At 39.2% G+C, this 16,893-nt stretch overlaps 2 protein-coding genes across 3 annotated transcripts in view; one reads left to right on the top strand and one right to left on the bottom strand.

The window, feature by feature from the left end:
• FGB (fibrinogen beta chain) overlaps positions 1-321 on the bottom strand; it is a 17,760-nt gene extending 17,439 nt beyond the window's left edge. The window contains exon 1 of the mRNA XM_088828430.1: positions 154-321. Within this exon, the coding sequence (XP_088684556.1) occupies positions 154-321 (168 nt within the window). The remainder of the gene's footprint in view (positions 1-153) is intronic.
• Positions 212-16,893, top strand: PLRG1 (pleiotropic regulator 1). 2 transcript variants are annotated; one of them, XM_055405303.2, is made up of 15 exons: positions 212-328; positions 2,542-2,648; positions 3,689-3,831; positions 4,511-4,564; positions 5,734-5,827; positions 6,038-6,119; positions 7,982-8,083; positions 9,028-9,120; positions 11,310-11,459; positions 11,550-11,651; positions 11,990-12,092; positions 12,764-12,872; positions 13,827-13,966; positions 14,428-14,621; positions 15,214-16,893. In XM_055405303.2, exons 1-15 carry the CDS (start codon positions 320-322, stop codon positions 15,271-15,273), a joined length of 1,542 nt encoding a protein of 513 aa, XP_055261278.1. In that variant the 5' UTR covers positions 212-319; the 3' UTR covers positions 15,274-16,893. The 2 variants fall into 2 exon arrangements, with proteins under 2 accessions (XP_055261278.1, XP_055261279.1); XM_055405304.2 differs by lacking the exon at positions 212-328 and adding an exon at positions 2,931-3,002 and having other exon boundaries at positions 2,582-2,648.

Below are 16,893 nucleotides of genomic sequence, written 5' to 3'. Positions count from 1 at the left end.
TTAAGGCTGTGAGTAAGGCAGAAAACGTTACTATCTCAAGATTTCTGCAAGAGCTAGTGAAACGCACGGTCACGCGATACGGGCCCCTTCCGCTTTGCCGCCCAGAAGCTCCTCCCCAGAGGCAGCCTGGAGAAGAACAGCCCATCGCCTCACCCCGGAAGGCCCGGGAGCGCCCCGCGCGCCTGCGCGGAGCCCTGCGTCACTTCCGGGCCAGGAAGCGCAATTCCGGAAGGGGCTGAGCCGTGGTGGCGGCGGTTTCTGTAGTGTCTGTTGAGAAGTACTTGTTCCCTGCTGGAGCGCCTCTATAGACGGCGGAGCCATGGTCGAGGTAAAGTGACACTTGGGTGCTCAGGGGCCGTCTGCTTCTGGGTTGTTTTTCTTTGGCGGCGGGCGTGGGCGGTCGAGGGTTTGGGAGTCTGGGGACTGGCGAGAGTAGTGGCTGCGAGGGGAGGCTGTTTGGCCGAGACCGAGTGGTCTCGTAAGGTTTTCTGCAGGAAGAGAAGCCGGAGTTGTGAAGTGAAGCGAAAGTCGCTCAGTCGTGTCCGACCCTTTGCCACCCCACGGAGTATACAGTCCATGGAATTCTCCCGGCCATGAGTACTGGAGTGGGTAGCCTTTTCCTTCTCCAGGGGATCTTCCCGACCCAGGGATCGAACCCAGGTCTCCCACATGGGTAGGAGTGGGTAGCCTTTCCCTTCTCCATCAGATCTTCCCGACTCAGGAATCGAGCTGGGGTCTCCTGCATTGCAGGCGGATTCTTTACCATCTGAGCTGTGAGGGAAGCACTTCTAGGCGGGAAGCCTGAGGTAATTACTCCAGTTTTCACGCGGTCCTTGGGTATGGAGTTCGTCACGGTCTTCTTAGGCAGGACTTTTATCGAACATCGATGTTTGACCACAGGTACTCGCCGTCTGCTGGGCAGAGTCAATGACTCTGTGTCCTGACTGGTGGTCTTCTCTGGTCTTCACTTTGTCTCCTATTTAAGCTCTTCTCCGGGAAAACCTGCCATTCTTGAATTTTTGCATTTCCCCCTAGCTTGAACAATCATTTTGTTAGCAAGCTGTGTTCATCTTATTTCAGAATTCTTGGCTCTTTGTCTAGGCCCACAGTCATCACCTGAATTCAGACCGCATCTTCTACCAGCGCTGATTAATTTGCTTTTAGGTGGTCGGTCTCTTTGCTTCCGCGTTTGTCATCCCTCTCCCTTCCCCCCGAAATTGATCTGTTTAAAACCTCAGTTGATCTAGCTTTTCTTGCATGAGACTTTAGTGGCCCTATGTAAAACTAGAGTAAAAATGCACACCGTTGCAATGGTATAAAAACAACTTACCGGGACCTTGACTGTCCTAACAACCTCATCTTCCATCACTAACTCTCCTTTTCACCGAACATATGCTATGTCCTACAGCTTCTGTAGGGCTTCCCTGGTGGCTCAGAGGTTAAAGCGTCTGCCTCCAATGCGGGAGACCCAGGTTCGATCCCTGGGTCGGGGAGATCCCCCTGGAGAAGGAAATGGTAACTCACTCCAGTATTCTTGCCTAGAGAATCCCATAAACGGAGAAGCCTGGTAGGCTATAGTCCACGGGGTCGCAAAGAGTCGGACACGACTGAGCGACTTTACTTACTTACAGCTTCTGTACTCTGCGTTATGTACTACATTCTGTACTGCAGCTTCTGGCAGTACTTCAGTTACAGAACGCTTCTGTATATGGCTCTTTCTCCTTGCCTGGATTTTTTTTTTCCTTTTGATTGATTGATTTTTTCAGTTTCGCTGGGTCTTCGTTCCTGCGCAGGGGCTTTCTGCAGTTGCAAGGAAGGAGGGGCTACTCTTCATTGCAGTGCGGGACCTTCTCATTGGTAGCCTCTCTTTGCCGAGCAGAGACTGGAGGCCCACGGGCTCCTGTAGTTGTGGCGCAGGGACTTTAGTTGTTCTGTGGCCTGTGGATTCTTCCCCGACCAGGGATGGAACCTGTGTCCCCTCATTGGCAGGCAGATTCTGATCCACTGTACCAACGGCGAAGTCCTGCCTGGATTGTTCTTACCTCTATTTTGTGCCAGACTGACTCCTTCTCTGTTTAGCTGCTACCTCAGAGAGATCTTCTGTAACCAGCCTAAGGTCTTGCTCTGTTCTGTCTCAGCCCCCTGCTTGTTTCCTTCATAGCACTTATTAAAATATGGACTTACTGACCCTATTTTTATCTGTTTCCTCTTGAGCACAGGGATGGTGGCTACCTTTTCATTATTCTGTTGTTAGTTTCTAGCACAATACCTGGCACTCATTTAATAGTAACTCAGTAAGTGTTTATTGAACAAATGACTGATTTCAGGCATCACGCAGTTGGTATACCTGGTGCTGTGGCCCAAGAGGAGCTTCTTCCTCTTCTCTGAACTTGACTCCTATAGCTTGTTATAAATAGCTGTGGTGAGTGGTACAAAGTTTTACGTATTTAAAGGTGTAAAGTTTATAATTAATTTGCTTCAGTTTAGATTATGATGTATGTAATTTGTAGCTAGGTACGTAATTACACTCTTTCTTTCTAGGAGGTACAGAAGCATTCTGTACACACGCTTGTGTTCAGGTCATTGAAGAGAACCCATGACATGTTTGTGGCTGATAATGGAAAACCTGTGCCTTTGGATGAAGAGAGGTAGGGATAGTTCCTTTTCAATTGCTAGAATGTTCCAGCTTTTAATAATGGGGGAAGAGAGCAGGGAGAGGGGAACCTTTAAAACTTAGTGAGTAATACTAACTCTTAGGAGATCTATTAGTAATGAATGATGTTTTGGCATAATTTAAGCTGATTTAACTTTTTTTTACTTTTTACAGAAAAATTCCCATTAATTAATTGCATTTTACAAATACCCAGTAATTAGGAGAGTCCCTTTTAGGTGTTATATTTTATAATCAATCACTTTGTATGTGCTTTCAGCTTCCTGCTGCTCTCAGAGCCTTGCTGAGCTGAAATTGTACCTGGCCAGTACCTCTACTCCCATCTTTTCTCGTTAGTATGATGAAGATTCTTGAGTGGTGGCATATTTTTGGTTCTACATCTCCAGCTCCAGTCTGGGATTGTATTATGTGCAGTGTTCCTATTATGTGCAGTGTTCCTTCTTTGTCCATTACACTTCTTTTAAAATCTACCTAATTCCTCAAACAAGCATTTATAGTTAATTAACAAAGTGGGCTGTCCTTAAAAATAGCATAGTACTTGCATTTCTTTCTAAAATACTGAACTAAAGTACTTGGATTAGTTTTAATTAGTCTTTCTAGATATATCCAGGAAAGGTTACTGTAGAAGCTCTTACTGTATTTTTACATTTAGACATATGAAGGGAAGTATATTGACTCTGAGGTTTTTTAAAGGATATATTAGTTTCTATATATTTTAAAATCAGTTAGACTTTCGATAAATCAACATGAAGGTTTTTTATAATTGGTTAACAAACCAAAATATACTCAGCTTAATGGATGCTGTGTGGTAGAGTGTGAACAAAGTGTGGAAGTGCACTTGGAAATTTTTAAAAATGTTTAACTTTAAAATCTTACCAGAAACTTTTTCTACGTTAATATTAGGCAGGCTTAAGCTGCTTAAAAATTTATGTCCAAGCTATCTATGAATATATTTACATTCATAAATATATTTAAAGTACTCAAAGATACATTTTTGTGTTTATAATTTTTAAATAGTCACAAACGGAAAATGGCAATCAAGCTGCGTAATGAATATGGTCCTGTGTTGCATATGCCTACTTCCAAAGAAAATCTTAAAGAGAAAGTCCCTCAGAGTGCATCAGATTCATATGGACACAAACAGTATCCTGCCAATCAAGGTGAGTGTGGCTTTGTCAGAAACGTCAGGATTTAAATGTGAATTTTAAAAAATACAAAAATGAAAATATCTTATTAGTGCTCCTCCTGGAAGGACTTATTAGAATCACAACCCTATTTAACAGCTGTACCAAGATTATAGTGGAAGTCCTGATTTCCTCATTCCTCGTAATGAGTGAGATTACTGATTGGTGGGTTTTTTTCCTTACATGAAATTGAAAAACAGTGTTATGATGATGACAGAGATTCTTATATATGGAGATAGTCATAGTGGAGACTTAAGCGAAAATTCCTAACCCATGGAGAGGGCATCTATCTGTTTTGGCTACAATTCAGAAAGATAATCCAGGGTTCCACAAGAAAACCATTTTCTTAGAAGATAAGCCTGAGTGGATTATTACTTGCCAGGATGACCTTTCTATATACACCATTGCTATGTAACAAACTTACAAGCTTTCTTGACCTCACATTAGCAAATGACCAAGGAAATAGCTGTGTATGTCTCCAGAAGACAAAACAAAAATGATCAACTTCCCTTATTTCTGAGACTTGATTAGTTGGGAAAATTTAAGAAATCCATTTGATAATTTAATATTATTTAATTCATTGAAAGAGATAGTACGTGTATGTAAGGTAATTTTGCAACTGATGAATTTTCTTTCTCACTCTTTCTTTTATTAGGACAAGAAGTTGAATATTTGGTGACAGGTACACATCCTTATCCACCAGGACCTGGTGAGTAAACTGTTATATTTGAAAATGTCTTATTGTAACTTATATTGCCACAAATAAGCCAATAATATGATCCCCATTGGCTGTAAAATATAAGATAAGCTCCATAACCAGGTATTCAGGCAGAGCATTTTAGATAAGAATTAACATAAGTTTCATATGCAGCCATTCTGCAAACTAAATTAAGCACCTATTTTTCATCAGGCACTGTGCTAAGAATTCAAACAACTGCTCTGGGTTAAGACAAGCTTATTACCTGGAGGTTTAGTTATACACATTAATATCACTAAGCTTATAAAAGTGTTGAAAGTGTTAGTGTAGAAGCGGGTATGATAGAAACGTATCCTGGCGATGTTGTGTGTGTAGAGGAATTAGCACACAAGTAGAGTGGCCAGACGGAAAAGGCAATAGCAACCCACTCCAGTATGCTTGCCTGGAAAATCCCACGGACAGAGGAGCCTGGTAGGCTGCAGTCCATGGGGTCGCTAAGAGTTGGGCACGACTGAGCGACTTCACTTTCACTTTTCACTCTCATGCACTGGAGAAGGAAATGGCAATCCACTGCAGTATTCTTGCCTGGAGAATTCCCAGGGACAGAGGAGCCTAGTGGGTTGCTGTCTGTGGGGTCGCACAGAGTCAGACACAACTGAAGTGACTTAGCAGCAGCAGCAGCAGAGTGGCCAGAATCCCAGAGTGGAGGACGCAAAGCTTAGTGTATCTAGATTCTAGTAATTCTAGAGGACAGAATTCAGCACATGGAAAGCATAGATAAATTGGTGCTTTTTGTTGTAGGAATTTACATTTACCCTTGGAAACACTCTGTTAGTATTTGGGGAACTGCTTAATGTTTATATTTGAAAGTAGTATCCTAAAATAATAGAGATTTAACTATTATGTATTAAATTTAACTACTATGTTGGGCTATGTTCATATCAAGCTATTTTGATTAAATGTGAGATAAATTTGAGATATACATTGGGCAATATTTATTATAGAAGAGTTAAAAACAAAAGACCTGCAAAATATAATAAAAATTTTTGTAATATCACCACCTGGAGATAATTACCATTTCCTTTTTGGCATGTCTTACTCCAGTTTTTTATTGTAAATGCATATAAATGAAAGCAAAGATAGGTACTAAAAATAGTTGATATTTTTTCAAATTTTAACAGGGGTTGCTTTGACAGCAGACACTAAGATCCAAAGAATGCCAAGTGAATCAGCTGCACAGTCCTTAGCTGTGGCATTACCTGCTTCTCAAGCCAGGTAGGAAATATGCTTCTAAATTACAAAGATTTTGAAAGCATAGTTTACTGCTTACATTTTTTCTCATATTTAAATTTGTTTCTTTGTAATTATGTATTATGTGACATTTTCCTTTACCAGTGCTTACAAAAACTTAAAAAAGAGTCAGTCCTGCAGATGTCGTGACTGGAGGCATTGCTTACTTATAGTGTGGTGTTTCTTTTACCTCAGAGCTGATGCAAATCGTCCTGTGCCTGCTGGCGGTGAATACCGACACCCCGGGGCGCCTGACCGCGCACAGCCTGCAGGGGCGGTGAGTCTGTGTCTGATCACGCTGTGCTGTGGGTTTCCGACTGTGGAGCACACTGCCTGTGTCCCTTTACTCTAAGAGTCTCACCTTAAATGTTCAATAAATGAACATTTTCCTTGGAATTTTTCAAGTAAAGGGCAGCCTGAAAGTGAAAGTGTTAGTCACTCAGTCCTGTCCAACTCTTTGTGACCCCAAGGACTGTAGCCCTCCAGGCTTCTCTGCCCATGGAATTTTCCAGGCAATAATACCAAAGTGGGTTGCCATTCTCTTCTCCAGGGGATCTTCCCAACCCAGGGATTGAACCCAGGTCTCCTGTAATAGCAGGCAGATTCTTCCTGAGCTCGTTGTTAATATTTCATATTCCTAAAATTTAAGTTGCTAGTGAACTGACAAAAGAAGTTCTGTTAATCCCGTGTCTTACTTGCATGCTGGGCGTGACAGTTATTTTGATGAGCATACTGTGATGTTGCTGTTTGTTACCCAGTATTAAACATACAAGCGCTGTTGTTCTGAAGCTTGTGTTAGTATGTGTTCGATGTGAAGTGTCTTTTATTAAGCTCTCAGTTGGTTTATCCTGTTCGAGTTGAGTGCTGTTAGCATCATAGTATTCATAGGCTATACAACTAGTATTTTATAAATGAGCTCTTAGAAATCCATAATTTATGTTTGTAAGTAAACGGCAGCTGCTATTATCGATGAAAGTAGTTGAAGAAAGAATAACTGAAAATACAGTTTGCTTTATTATGCTGTAACTTGAAATAAGTATAGGCCTTACTTCATCAGTTTATCATGCAGTTGCTTTATGAAGTGAATGAATTTATAGTCCTCCTACCACATTTTTCTTTAGCCTCCATTCACAGGATCTGCCCAGACTTTCTGCCTTCTTGGGAAATAACGTAAGCCTCTTGAGGGCAGGCAGTTTACGGACTTCAGTGTTTCATGGATGGGATGCTAGCAGTAGATGGTTATATCAGCTAGTATACCCTTATATAGTCTTGAAATACTTTTGTAGGAAATAAATAGAAGGAACTTTCAATCTCCTTTGTAATATTAAATCAATAAAGTTAACATATGACAAAGGCAGTGGCATTAATCCACTTATAGTTCAGTTCAGTTCAGTCGCTCAGTCGTGTCCGACTCTCCGCGACCCCATGAATCACAGCACACCAGGCCTCCCTGTCCATCACCAACTCCCGGAGTTCACTCAAACTCATGTCCACAGAGTCGGTGATGCCATCCAGCCATCTCATTCTCGGTCGTCCCCTCCTCCTCCCGCCCCCAACCTTTCCCAGCATCAGAGTCTTTTCCAGTGAGTCAACTTGTCGCATGAGGTGGCCAAAGTATTGCAGTTTCAGCTTCAGCATCAGTCCCTCCAATGAACACCCAGGATTGATCTCCTTTAGAATGGACTGGTTGGATCTCCTTGCAGTTACTTAAAGAAAAATTGGAGTTTACGTTGAGCACTTACCATTCTGTCATATTCTTCAGAATCGCTCTATGGGGCTGTTGTTATTTCCATTTTACTAATGAGGCACAGAAATTACTTAATTTTTTACCTCAAGTCTTCAGCTGATAATGGACAGAATTGGATTTTGAACCCATGCACAGTGATATGTGCTTTCAGTGCTGAGGTTCAGCCTTGTGAGATTTTTTGTGTTTTAAAGTCAGGATTAACAAACAGAACATATAGTTCTGATTGGAAGTTTTAGACTCATTTTCTGGGTATGCAAATATTTTTCAGCTTTCTTTCATTTAAGGAAAAAAACCTCTCATAAATCCCCTCTTTGACTTTCCATTTTAGAATTTATAACATGAAACTGTAGATGTGATATCTTTAATAATCATGTAATCCGTTCCTTATCTAGGTTGTTATGGAGGGTGGCAATGCCAAGAACTCTGCATTGATGGCTAAAAAAGCCCCTACAATGCCAAAACCCCAGTGGCACCCACCGTGGAAGCTCTACAGAGTGAGTGAACCTGTTACTGCACTACAGGAAACATGATCACTGTGTTCCAGTTCAGCGAGGGCCATGGACCAGAATAAAGAGGAAACAGTGAATATATGACAGCTGCTAGTTTGGGGCTGGGAGGCAGGGGGTTAGGCGCTATCTTAAAAGATATCTTGGAAAGTAGACTTCATTAAGTAGAAGTTACATACTTATATTTTGTATAAAATGTAGTATAAAATATTGATAGAAAGCTCCTGACTGGAGAGCACACAAAATAAATTTAGGAGTGTATGTGAGGTGTTCCTTATGAAGGCCAAGGAGAAAATCAATGAATTGGGACAGTTCAAATGCACCAAGTGTCAATTAAAATGCAAATAGTAGGAAACGTACAGCTGTACATGTCACCATACCATAGAATAGACTTTCTTTTGGTGTATAGATCTGATAAATCTTAATAGGTTATAAACTTGGTTAGCCACTACCACAGTCTGGATAATTACAAGTTCTATCAATTCACACATACCCCTGGGCTGTTTTTTATAATCACATCCCTTCCCTACCCTGCCAAACATTCATCTGTTTTCTGTCATTATAGTTGTGCTTTTCAGTTGTATTGTAAATTCAGTATATTTCTTTTGGGGCTGAGTTTCTTCACTCAGCTTACTGCTTTTAGATTCATATAAGTTGTTGCATGTGTTAATACATTCCTTTTTATTGTCTAGTAGTAGTCCATTGTATAGATATGCCACAGTTTGTATATTCATCCATTCACCAGTAGAAGATAATTTAACACTTATTTTAAAATCTAATTAGCAGTTAATCTTATAAACTTATCATTTGAGGATAGGGGTAGGGCAAGTCAGATTGGATGAAATTTAACATAAGCATGATGACTTGAAATTGAATCACCTTTAGCTTATGTGTAGTGAGCTTGCTTATTCTGTCTTTTTTTCTTAATACAGGTGATCAGTGGGCATCTTGGCTGGGTTCGGTGTATTGCTGTGGAACCTGGAAATCAGTGGTTTGTTACTGGATCTGCTGACAGAACTATAAAGGTAATAAGAAAAGAAGAAAAAAGTAAATATGACTTTTTGTTTGCCATGTAATTTTAATGTGTTTTAAGTTATTTCTTCTGGTTAACTGCTGTTGCAGTTCTCTGATTTGTTGGACCTGAGTGTGCAGTACAATTTATTACCTGTTAAAATAATTTGTACCAGTTACATGTCCCAAATAAGTATCTGTTTGAGAAAGTGGTATTTAAACAACAGTTTTTTTCCAGATAGTGCACAGTGACTATCTCCAAGTAATTCCTTCATATTTTCTCCCCTTCTGTTTACAAAATTAAAGCAAGCTTATCTAATAAAAAATGTGGAAAATGTAAAAGAGAATAAAAGATTGTAGATCTATACATAATCCTGTTACTGTCAGATATTTGAATAAATTTATTTTTAACTTCTCTGCATATGTGTATCTGCATTTTCTTCTGAGCATTTTTCCTGTGGTTATAAATGTGTATCTTTTAAAAATTCATGTTCAATATGTAATTCTGTCCCAGGTTTTTTTTACTTAAGTGAAAGTCACTCAGTTGTGTTTGACTCTTTGATACCCCATGGACTATACAGTCCATGGAATTCTCCAGGCCAGAATACTGGAGTGGGTAGCCGTTTCCTTCTTCAGGGGATCTTCCCAACCCAGGGATCAAACCCAGGACTCCCACATTGTAGGCAGATTCTTTACCAGCTGAGCTACCAAGGAATCCCTTTTTTCACTGAATATTATATCAAAGGCATATTTCTGAAAAAACTGAGTATCTTTTAAAAAATTTATTTTATTGAGGTATACTTGATTTGTAGTGTGTTAAGCTCAGTGGCAAAGAATCTGCCTGGCGATGGAGAAGAGGTGGGATGAATCACTGGGTCGAGAGGATCCCTGGAGAAGGAGATGCCCTGCCAGGCTCCTCTGTCCATGGGGATTCTCCAAGCAGGAATACTGGAGTGGGTTGCCCTGTCCTCCTCCAGAGGATCGTCCCAACCCAGGGATCAAACCCGTGTCTCTCACTTCTCCTGCATTGGCAGGCGGGTTCTTTACCACTAGTGCCACCTGGGAAGCCCCATACACGTGTGTGTGTGTGTACATATATATATGCATGGTTTAGTACAGGATACTGAATATAGCTCCCTGAGTTATAGATTAGGACTTTGTTGTCTGTCAGTTCTATATATACTAGTTTGCATCTCTGAATCCCAAACTGCCTATCCACCCCTCCTCTGAACATCCTTTTTTAGTACTTCTATAGTATTGTTATCATTGGATACGCTTTAGTCTGTTTTCCTACTGTTGGACATTAAAGTTTTTTAGCTTCCTGATTTTTCACTATCATAAGCATTGCTTATGTGTAATTAGTATGTGCCTAAAGCTTTTTCTGTATTTTAAATTTTCTGTATTGTTTTTCTGTATTTTCTGTATTGCTTTCTTATAGTTTGCCAGAAAAAGTATTAAAGGGTCAGACATACTTGAAGTTGATAGCCAAAATTAAATTATTTTCCAAAATGGGTGAATTGATGCTTGCAGCGTGTGAGAGGATCCTTTTCAGGACATTACTTATGTTTCTTTAAAAATACCTGCTAATATGATGGGCTTCCCTGGTGGCTCAGCGGTAAAGATTCTGCCTGCAGTGCAGGAGATGTGGGTTTGATCCCAGAGTTGGGAAGATCCCCTGTAGGAGGGCACAGCAACCCAGTCCAGTATTCTTGCCTGCAGAATCCCATGGACAGGGGAACCTGGCAGGCCACAGACCATAGGGTTGCAAAGAGTTGAACATGACTGAAGCAACTTAGCACACTAGTATAAGTAGAAATGAATATCTAATCTTTAAAAAAGAAAACTATATATAAAATTTGTAGTGAGGTTGAACTTTTTAATACTTTTTTGCTACTTTTCAGGATTTTTTTTTAAGTTGATGCCCTCCTTGACTAATTTAATATCTCAGTATTCATTCTTTGGCTGTCAATACCCTTTATGTATTAAGAACTTTCTGTCATCTATGCAAATACTTTCCCAGTTTGAGTGTGCCTTTCAATTCTCTTTCTCCTGCTTTTATTTTTGGTGATGGGGTTATTTTGCAAACTTTTATAGCTTTATGTGTTTTCGTCTTTCACTTTTGAAGACAATTTTAACATCAAGATTCTAAAAATTTGCTTTGAAATAATCAGCGAGAATAAAATTAAGTATTTTTCTATTGCAGATCTGGGACTTGGCTAGTGGCAAGTTGAAACTGTCGTTGACTGGGCACATCAGCACAGTGCGCGGAGTGATCGTGAGTGCGAGGAGCCCGTACCTGTTCTCCTGTGGTGAAGACAAGCAAGTCAAATGCTGGGATCTCGAGTACAACAAGGCATGTGTGGAGCTGAGGACGGGGAGTGTCATGTGCCCCTGTTTATCTCCCCAGTTACAGACATGTTAACTCTCCTCCCTTCCTCTTCAGGTTATCAGGCACTATCATGGACATCTGAGTGCCGTGTATGGCTTGGATTTGCACCCAACCATCGACGTGCTGGTGACCTGTAGCCGAGACTCAACCGCACGGGTAAGTGGACTGGAGCCCGGCCGTGCATACACTGCCTCCTGCGGTATGCCGGCTTGGTCCTGAGGTCTGTGTTTCTGGATAGAGATTTCAAGATCCTTACTTTGGCCCATCAGTACCCCACCTGGTCTCCATCCCCAGCTCTGTGGCCGTGCCATGTCCACTGTTGGGCGGCCCTGCCCTGAAATGTGACAGGCTATTTCATTTTCACACTATCTTCATTCTCTTCAGACAGGTCCACACAGTTTTCTGGTCAATTCCCATGCTTGAATTGATCTTGTTACCTGCCTGAGGATAGGAATGCCTGTTTTCATTGATGGTATTGTGTGCTGTTTTTGTAGATTTGGGATGTGAGAACTAAAGCCAGTGTACACACATTGTCTGGACATACTAATGCGGTGGCTACAGTGAGGTGTCAGGCTGCGGAACCACAAATTATTACTGGTATGCTCTGTGCTTTTCACGTTTCCGGTATATTCCTGTCAGCGTGCATTATGATTTTATGCTTCTCATATTCACTGTGATTCTTGCTGTGTGTTGTATATTCAGTGTTTCTGTGTGCACTTGAAATTTATTGTGGGAACATTTAATTGCATTGTTTTTATACCATAACTTTTATATATCATAGAATCTTTGTATCATGTAATGTCTGACTAGAAAGTAGTGCTATTCGATACAACTAAGTGCTGTTTTATAGTTTCAAAATTACCAGTCTAAGAAATTAATGTTAGAAGACTCACTACCCCCCGACTTTTAGAACTGATTTGAGTCTTGCTTTGCTTGAAACATGGTTAATAGCAGTGAATCTTTAAGACTAGAAAATTAATTCCTTTCCTTGTTTTATTTAAATAATCATTAGAGTTTTTGCCTTCCTCTCCACTAGGGAATGACATTATGTATTTGTTCTGGCTCTTCAGATGACAGTGCACTAAGCATTTATTACATTTAAGAATTAAAATCAACCAATTATTTTGAAAGTATAGAAAGCAATTAGTCAAAGGTTGATAGACTTTTGTTTCATATATATGTGTCTGTAGAAGAATGCTTCAGGTTTCATTATATTTAACTTTTGCATTCTTTTTTTCTGATCTGTATTTTGGGGATTCTCCTTACAGGAAGCCATGATACTACAATACGATTATGGGATTTGGTGGCTGGAAAAACAAGAGTCACATTAACAAATCACAAAAAATCAGTCAGAGCCGTGGTTTTACATCCGAGACAGTAAGTATATTTTCCTAAGTAGCTTCTCTTCTTCCTTCAATTCTTGGTATAATTCAGAAATAGCAAAATCAGTACTACTTTGGTAGTAGTCATTTAGTCATTTTTCAGACCTGTACCATTTATGAGCTTGCATTTCCTTTATTTTCCTTGTGAAGTATTTTTCTTCTTGTTCTCCATAAGATGAGGAAAACTTTCTACATCGTGAAAAATGATGTCAAATGACATAATACTAATAAATCACAGTGACAGGCTGCATGTCCTAATGGAAGCTAATAGTCGCTAGATTTAATGTTTTGGACAGAAATATTATTGGACACTGAGCTAACATAGAATAGTTAATTTCATAATGAAGAAATTAATATGCATAGGAAAAAATAGTAGGTATCATGAACATTGTTCACAGAGAGATGGAGCATAACATCACAACCTGCTGTCTGTAGACCGTGTCCCCCGGCACTGCCAGGTCACAGTCCTCCCCTCCCTCCCCCACCCTCCCTCCATTTATGTCTTCTCCTCCTTCCGATCCCTGTCTCCCTCTCCCTTTCTTCCTCTCCCTGATGCCCTTCTCTCTTCCTCGCGCCTCTTTCTCTCCTTTTCTCCCTTCTTCTTTCTCTCTTCCTCTGGCTTTCTCCAAAACACTTACATCACCCCTCGCCCTTCATGTGAGTTTAGGGGGTTGTATGTTTATTGCTTTAGCCAGTGTAGAGCATTGGGGAAATGAGAGGAGGATATAACTTCAGTCTAGGACTTATCATACATTTAAAGTAATTTAGAAATCTGATATAACTTAGGACAAATGTTTTTCTCTTGATATTTTTATCTTGGTATGATGATAATAATTTGCCAAAAATACATAGATCCTGACGATACATGCAAAATATAGCCATAATAAGATTTTTAAAAATCCACCATTGTATTTAACTTTGTTTACTTTATTATTAATTCTTATTTCAGTTACACATTTGCGTCTGGTTCTCCAGATAACATAAAACAGTGGAAATTCCCTGATGGAAGTTTCATTCAAAATCTTTCTGGTCACAATGCTATTATTAACACATTGACAGTAAATTCTGATGGAGTTCTTGTATCTGGAGGTGAAGTATTTTTACGATAAATATATTTCAGTCTGTCTGGTTTTTTTTTTTAGTGAATAAAGTTTCTAAGTCATTACACTGACGTATTAGAATAGAACTTGCCTGTTTAACATGTGTATTCATGCAAAGTCATAATACATATAGCATATTTCATAGTTCAGTTCTCTTTAAGTTCCCACATTGATACATCTAAGTTAAGGATTTATGCCAGAAATCACCTAAAGTTTGGTTGTGTGTTTTGAAGTTGAATGTCATTTTGTGGTGCTTTTTGAGATCTATAATAAATTCTGAATTAAGCACAAATGAAAGTAAACAAATTGATTTTAAGAGGAGCTCAAGTGCCTGTGTGTTACATATCTTTATAATTCCATGGTGCTTGGCTGATGATGGGTGCTTAATAAGTGTTTGTCAGGCTGAACTGTTGAGGGGACACTTGGTCTAACTGTGTCTTTCCCTTTAAGCTGACAATGGCACTATGCATCTTTGGGACTGGAGAACTGGCTACAATTTCCAGAGGGTTCATGCAGCAGTGCAGCCTGGGTCTTTGGACAGTGAGTCGGGAATATTTGCTTGTGCTTTCGATCAGTCTGAAAGTCGATTACTAACTGCTGAAGCTGATAAAACCATAAAAGTGTACAAAGAGGATGATACAGCGGTAAGTTCTGTGTTTCATAGATATTTTAAAGTAGAATAAACCAGCTTTGCCAATTTTCCAGGCATTTTCTCATTTTAAAGCTATTGAAATTATCAGGAGGGGAAATAATCTTCATAATACTAAAATATATGTCATGTTGAATAGTGTCTGCTCATAGATTGTTGCATTGGTTTCATTGATGACAGCAAATCCGTAGATAGTTTTGATTTTATCTCACCTTTGCTTATTAGAGTTATTAAGAAAATCTTACCCTAAGAATAACAGCAAAAAAATAGATTGTTATGCAAATTAATTCTAGAATCAGAATCTTAGGTGTTACTAGAATATCTAAAAACCATTTGATTTAAAATGAAAAACCATAAACTGAATTTGTAGCAAATGCATTCATCCTTTATTAGATATTGAATATTATTTATCTTAGTATTTATTAAATAATAAAAATCAGATAATGCCAAATGTTTGTCACCTATCTTAAAATTGTTAAAGAACTGCTAAATAGAATAAGTGCCTTATTTTTGTTAGAAAGGAACTTATTAAATATGAAGGAGACCAGTAATACTTTGTTTTAACTTACTTACTTTTCTGTTTTTAGACAGAAGAAACTCATCCAGTCAGCTGGAAGCCAGAAATTATCAAGAGAAAGAGATTTTGATGTGTTCTTTGTGGTTCCAGTTTTCGTTTGTTTCTTTTTAGCTTGGCGTTGATGAGAATATCCAGTCATTTGTGCTCTGGCTAGGAATATAAAGCAAAAACTCATGCTTGAATCATTGCATTTTCATATTTTACAATGAACTGTCCTGCCCCATGTTTTTATTTCTAAAGTTAACAGTTTGAGATCCTAGGAAGTAAGAGGCAGATATCAAGCACATGTGGGTTTTTTGACTATAACTATCCTAAACAGAATGATTTGCCACTTCTATTAAAACACACCCCCTTTTTTTTAACTTACAAAAACTTATAGTAGGACATGTTTTGAGGGGAGTAATCTTTTTCTTAAACCCTTAAATACTGGTGTTTGTGATTGATATTTTGGGATTAAAGGATTTTGAAGTCTTATGTATGTTTATCTCACTAACAGTTCTTGAGTGCATGTTCTGCAAAGTTCTGCGCTAGGTACTGTTCAGAAAGTATACAGATAAGATGTGTCTGTCCTTTAAGACTTCCACTTTTAGTAGCTTACTACAGAAATACTGTCATAGAAGTTCCAGTGAAAAACCAGGATAACACAGAGGAAAAGCCCATTTACTTTCCTTGGGAAGGATTGTGGAAGACTTCCTGGAGTCAGTGGTGTTTGAGCTGAGTCTTGAGAGGTCACAGAAGAAAGGGTTTTCTAAGGCAAGGTGTGAACTGCAAAACCAGACATATGAGAGGTGTATGTTCCAGGAACAGAGAGTTGTCTGCTCCACTGGAATGAGAACAGCTGATGGTGGCAGGGAAATCGTGTGTTTTGAGTTTCAGTTTTATTCCACAAGCAGTAGGTTACCAATACAGGTATCAAACCCTGGAGAAGTAACTGCAGATAGCAACGGTTTGAAGCTATAGCAAGGGTTGCAGTCTTTTGCAGAGACACCATAGAAAAGTTTACGTTTTTGATGCCTGTGCCTCTGTCCTTAGGATCCTCATTCCCTATCAGTCAGGAAAATTTATCACACTTCACTTTCTGTAGTTAGAAAACAACAATTATAAGAACAATCAGTTTACAGTTTCAAATGAAGAAGTTAAACCATCATTTTGAATGAGCGTTTCCAAATACACGTGTCCCATCGTGCATGCTGTGGGTGGGAATGTAGCTGTTAAGCCTTTAGGGAGGGTAGTTTTCCAGAGTACACTGAAAATGCTTGGAATCTCTGGCCAACTCTTCATTAGAAATGAAATTAGGAAACTGCCTAATATGAATAATCTGACAAGTGTACACAGCAAGTTCATTTCACCTTTGTTCTTTAATTAAAACTAGCCCAGTTATCCTAACAATAAGGGCTTAATATGGTATTTTCAGTTTCTGTCCATTAAGAGTGAGAAATATCTCTGGAATAATAAGATGTCCAAATTTTACTGTTATATGAAAAAGGAAGTTGTACAAGCATTTTTTTTTTTTTGGTAACTTGTTAATGTTCTAAAAAATAATAGGTAACACCACATTGTTATCAGTGGCTTTGTGAGAGTGGAATTACGGAAGAACTTTCATGATTGGCTTCATATATTTCTATAATGTTTTAAATTTCTATAAGCATGTATTTTGTAAACTTAAATAAAGGAAAAAAAACCGACAGCA

The sequence above is a fragment of the Moschus berezovskii genome, chromosome 19 (genome assembly GCF_049115385.1).
Source record: "Moschus berezovskii isolate FMDL1 chromosome 19, NW_MosBer_1.0, whole genome shotgun sequence".
Lineage (NCBI taxonomy): Eukaryota > Metazoa > Chordata > Mammalia > Artiodactyla > Moschidae > Moschus > Moschus berezovskii.
The sequence above is the reverse complement of the archived record's forward strand: the minus strand, read 5'-3'. Positions and strand labels throughout refer to the sequence as shown.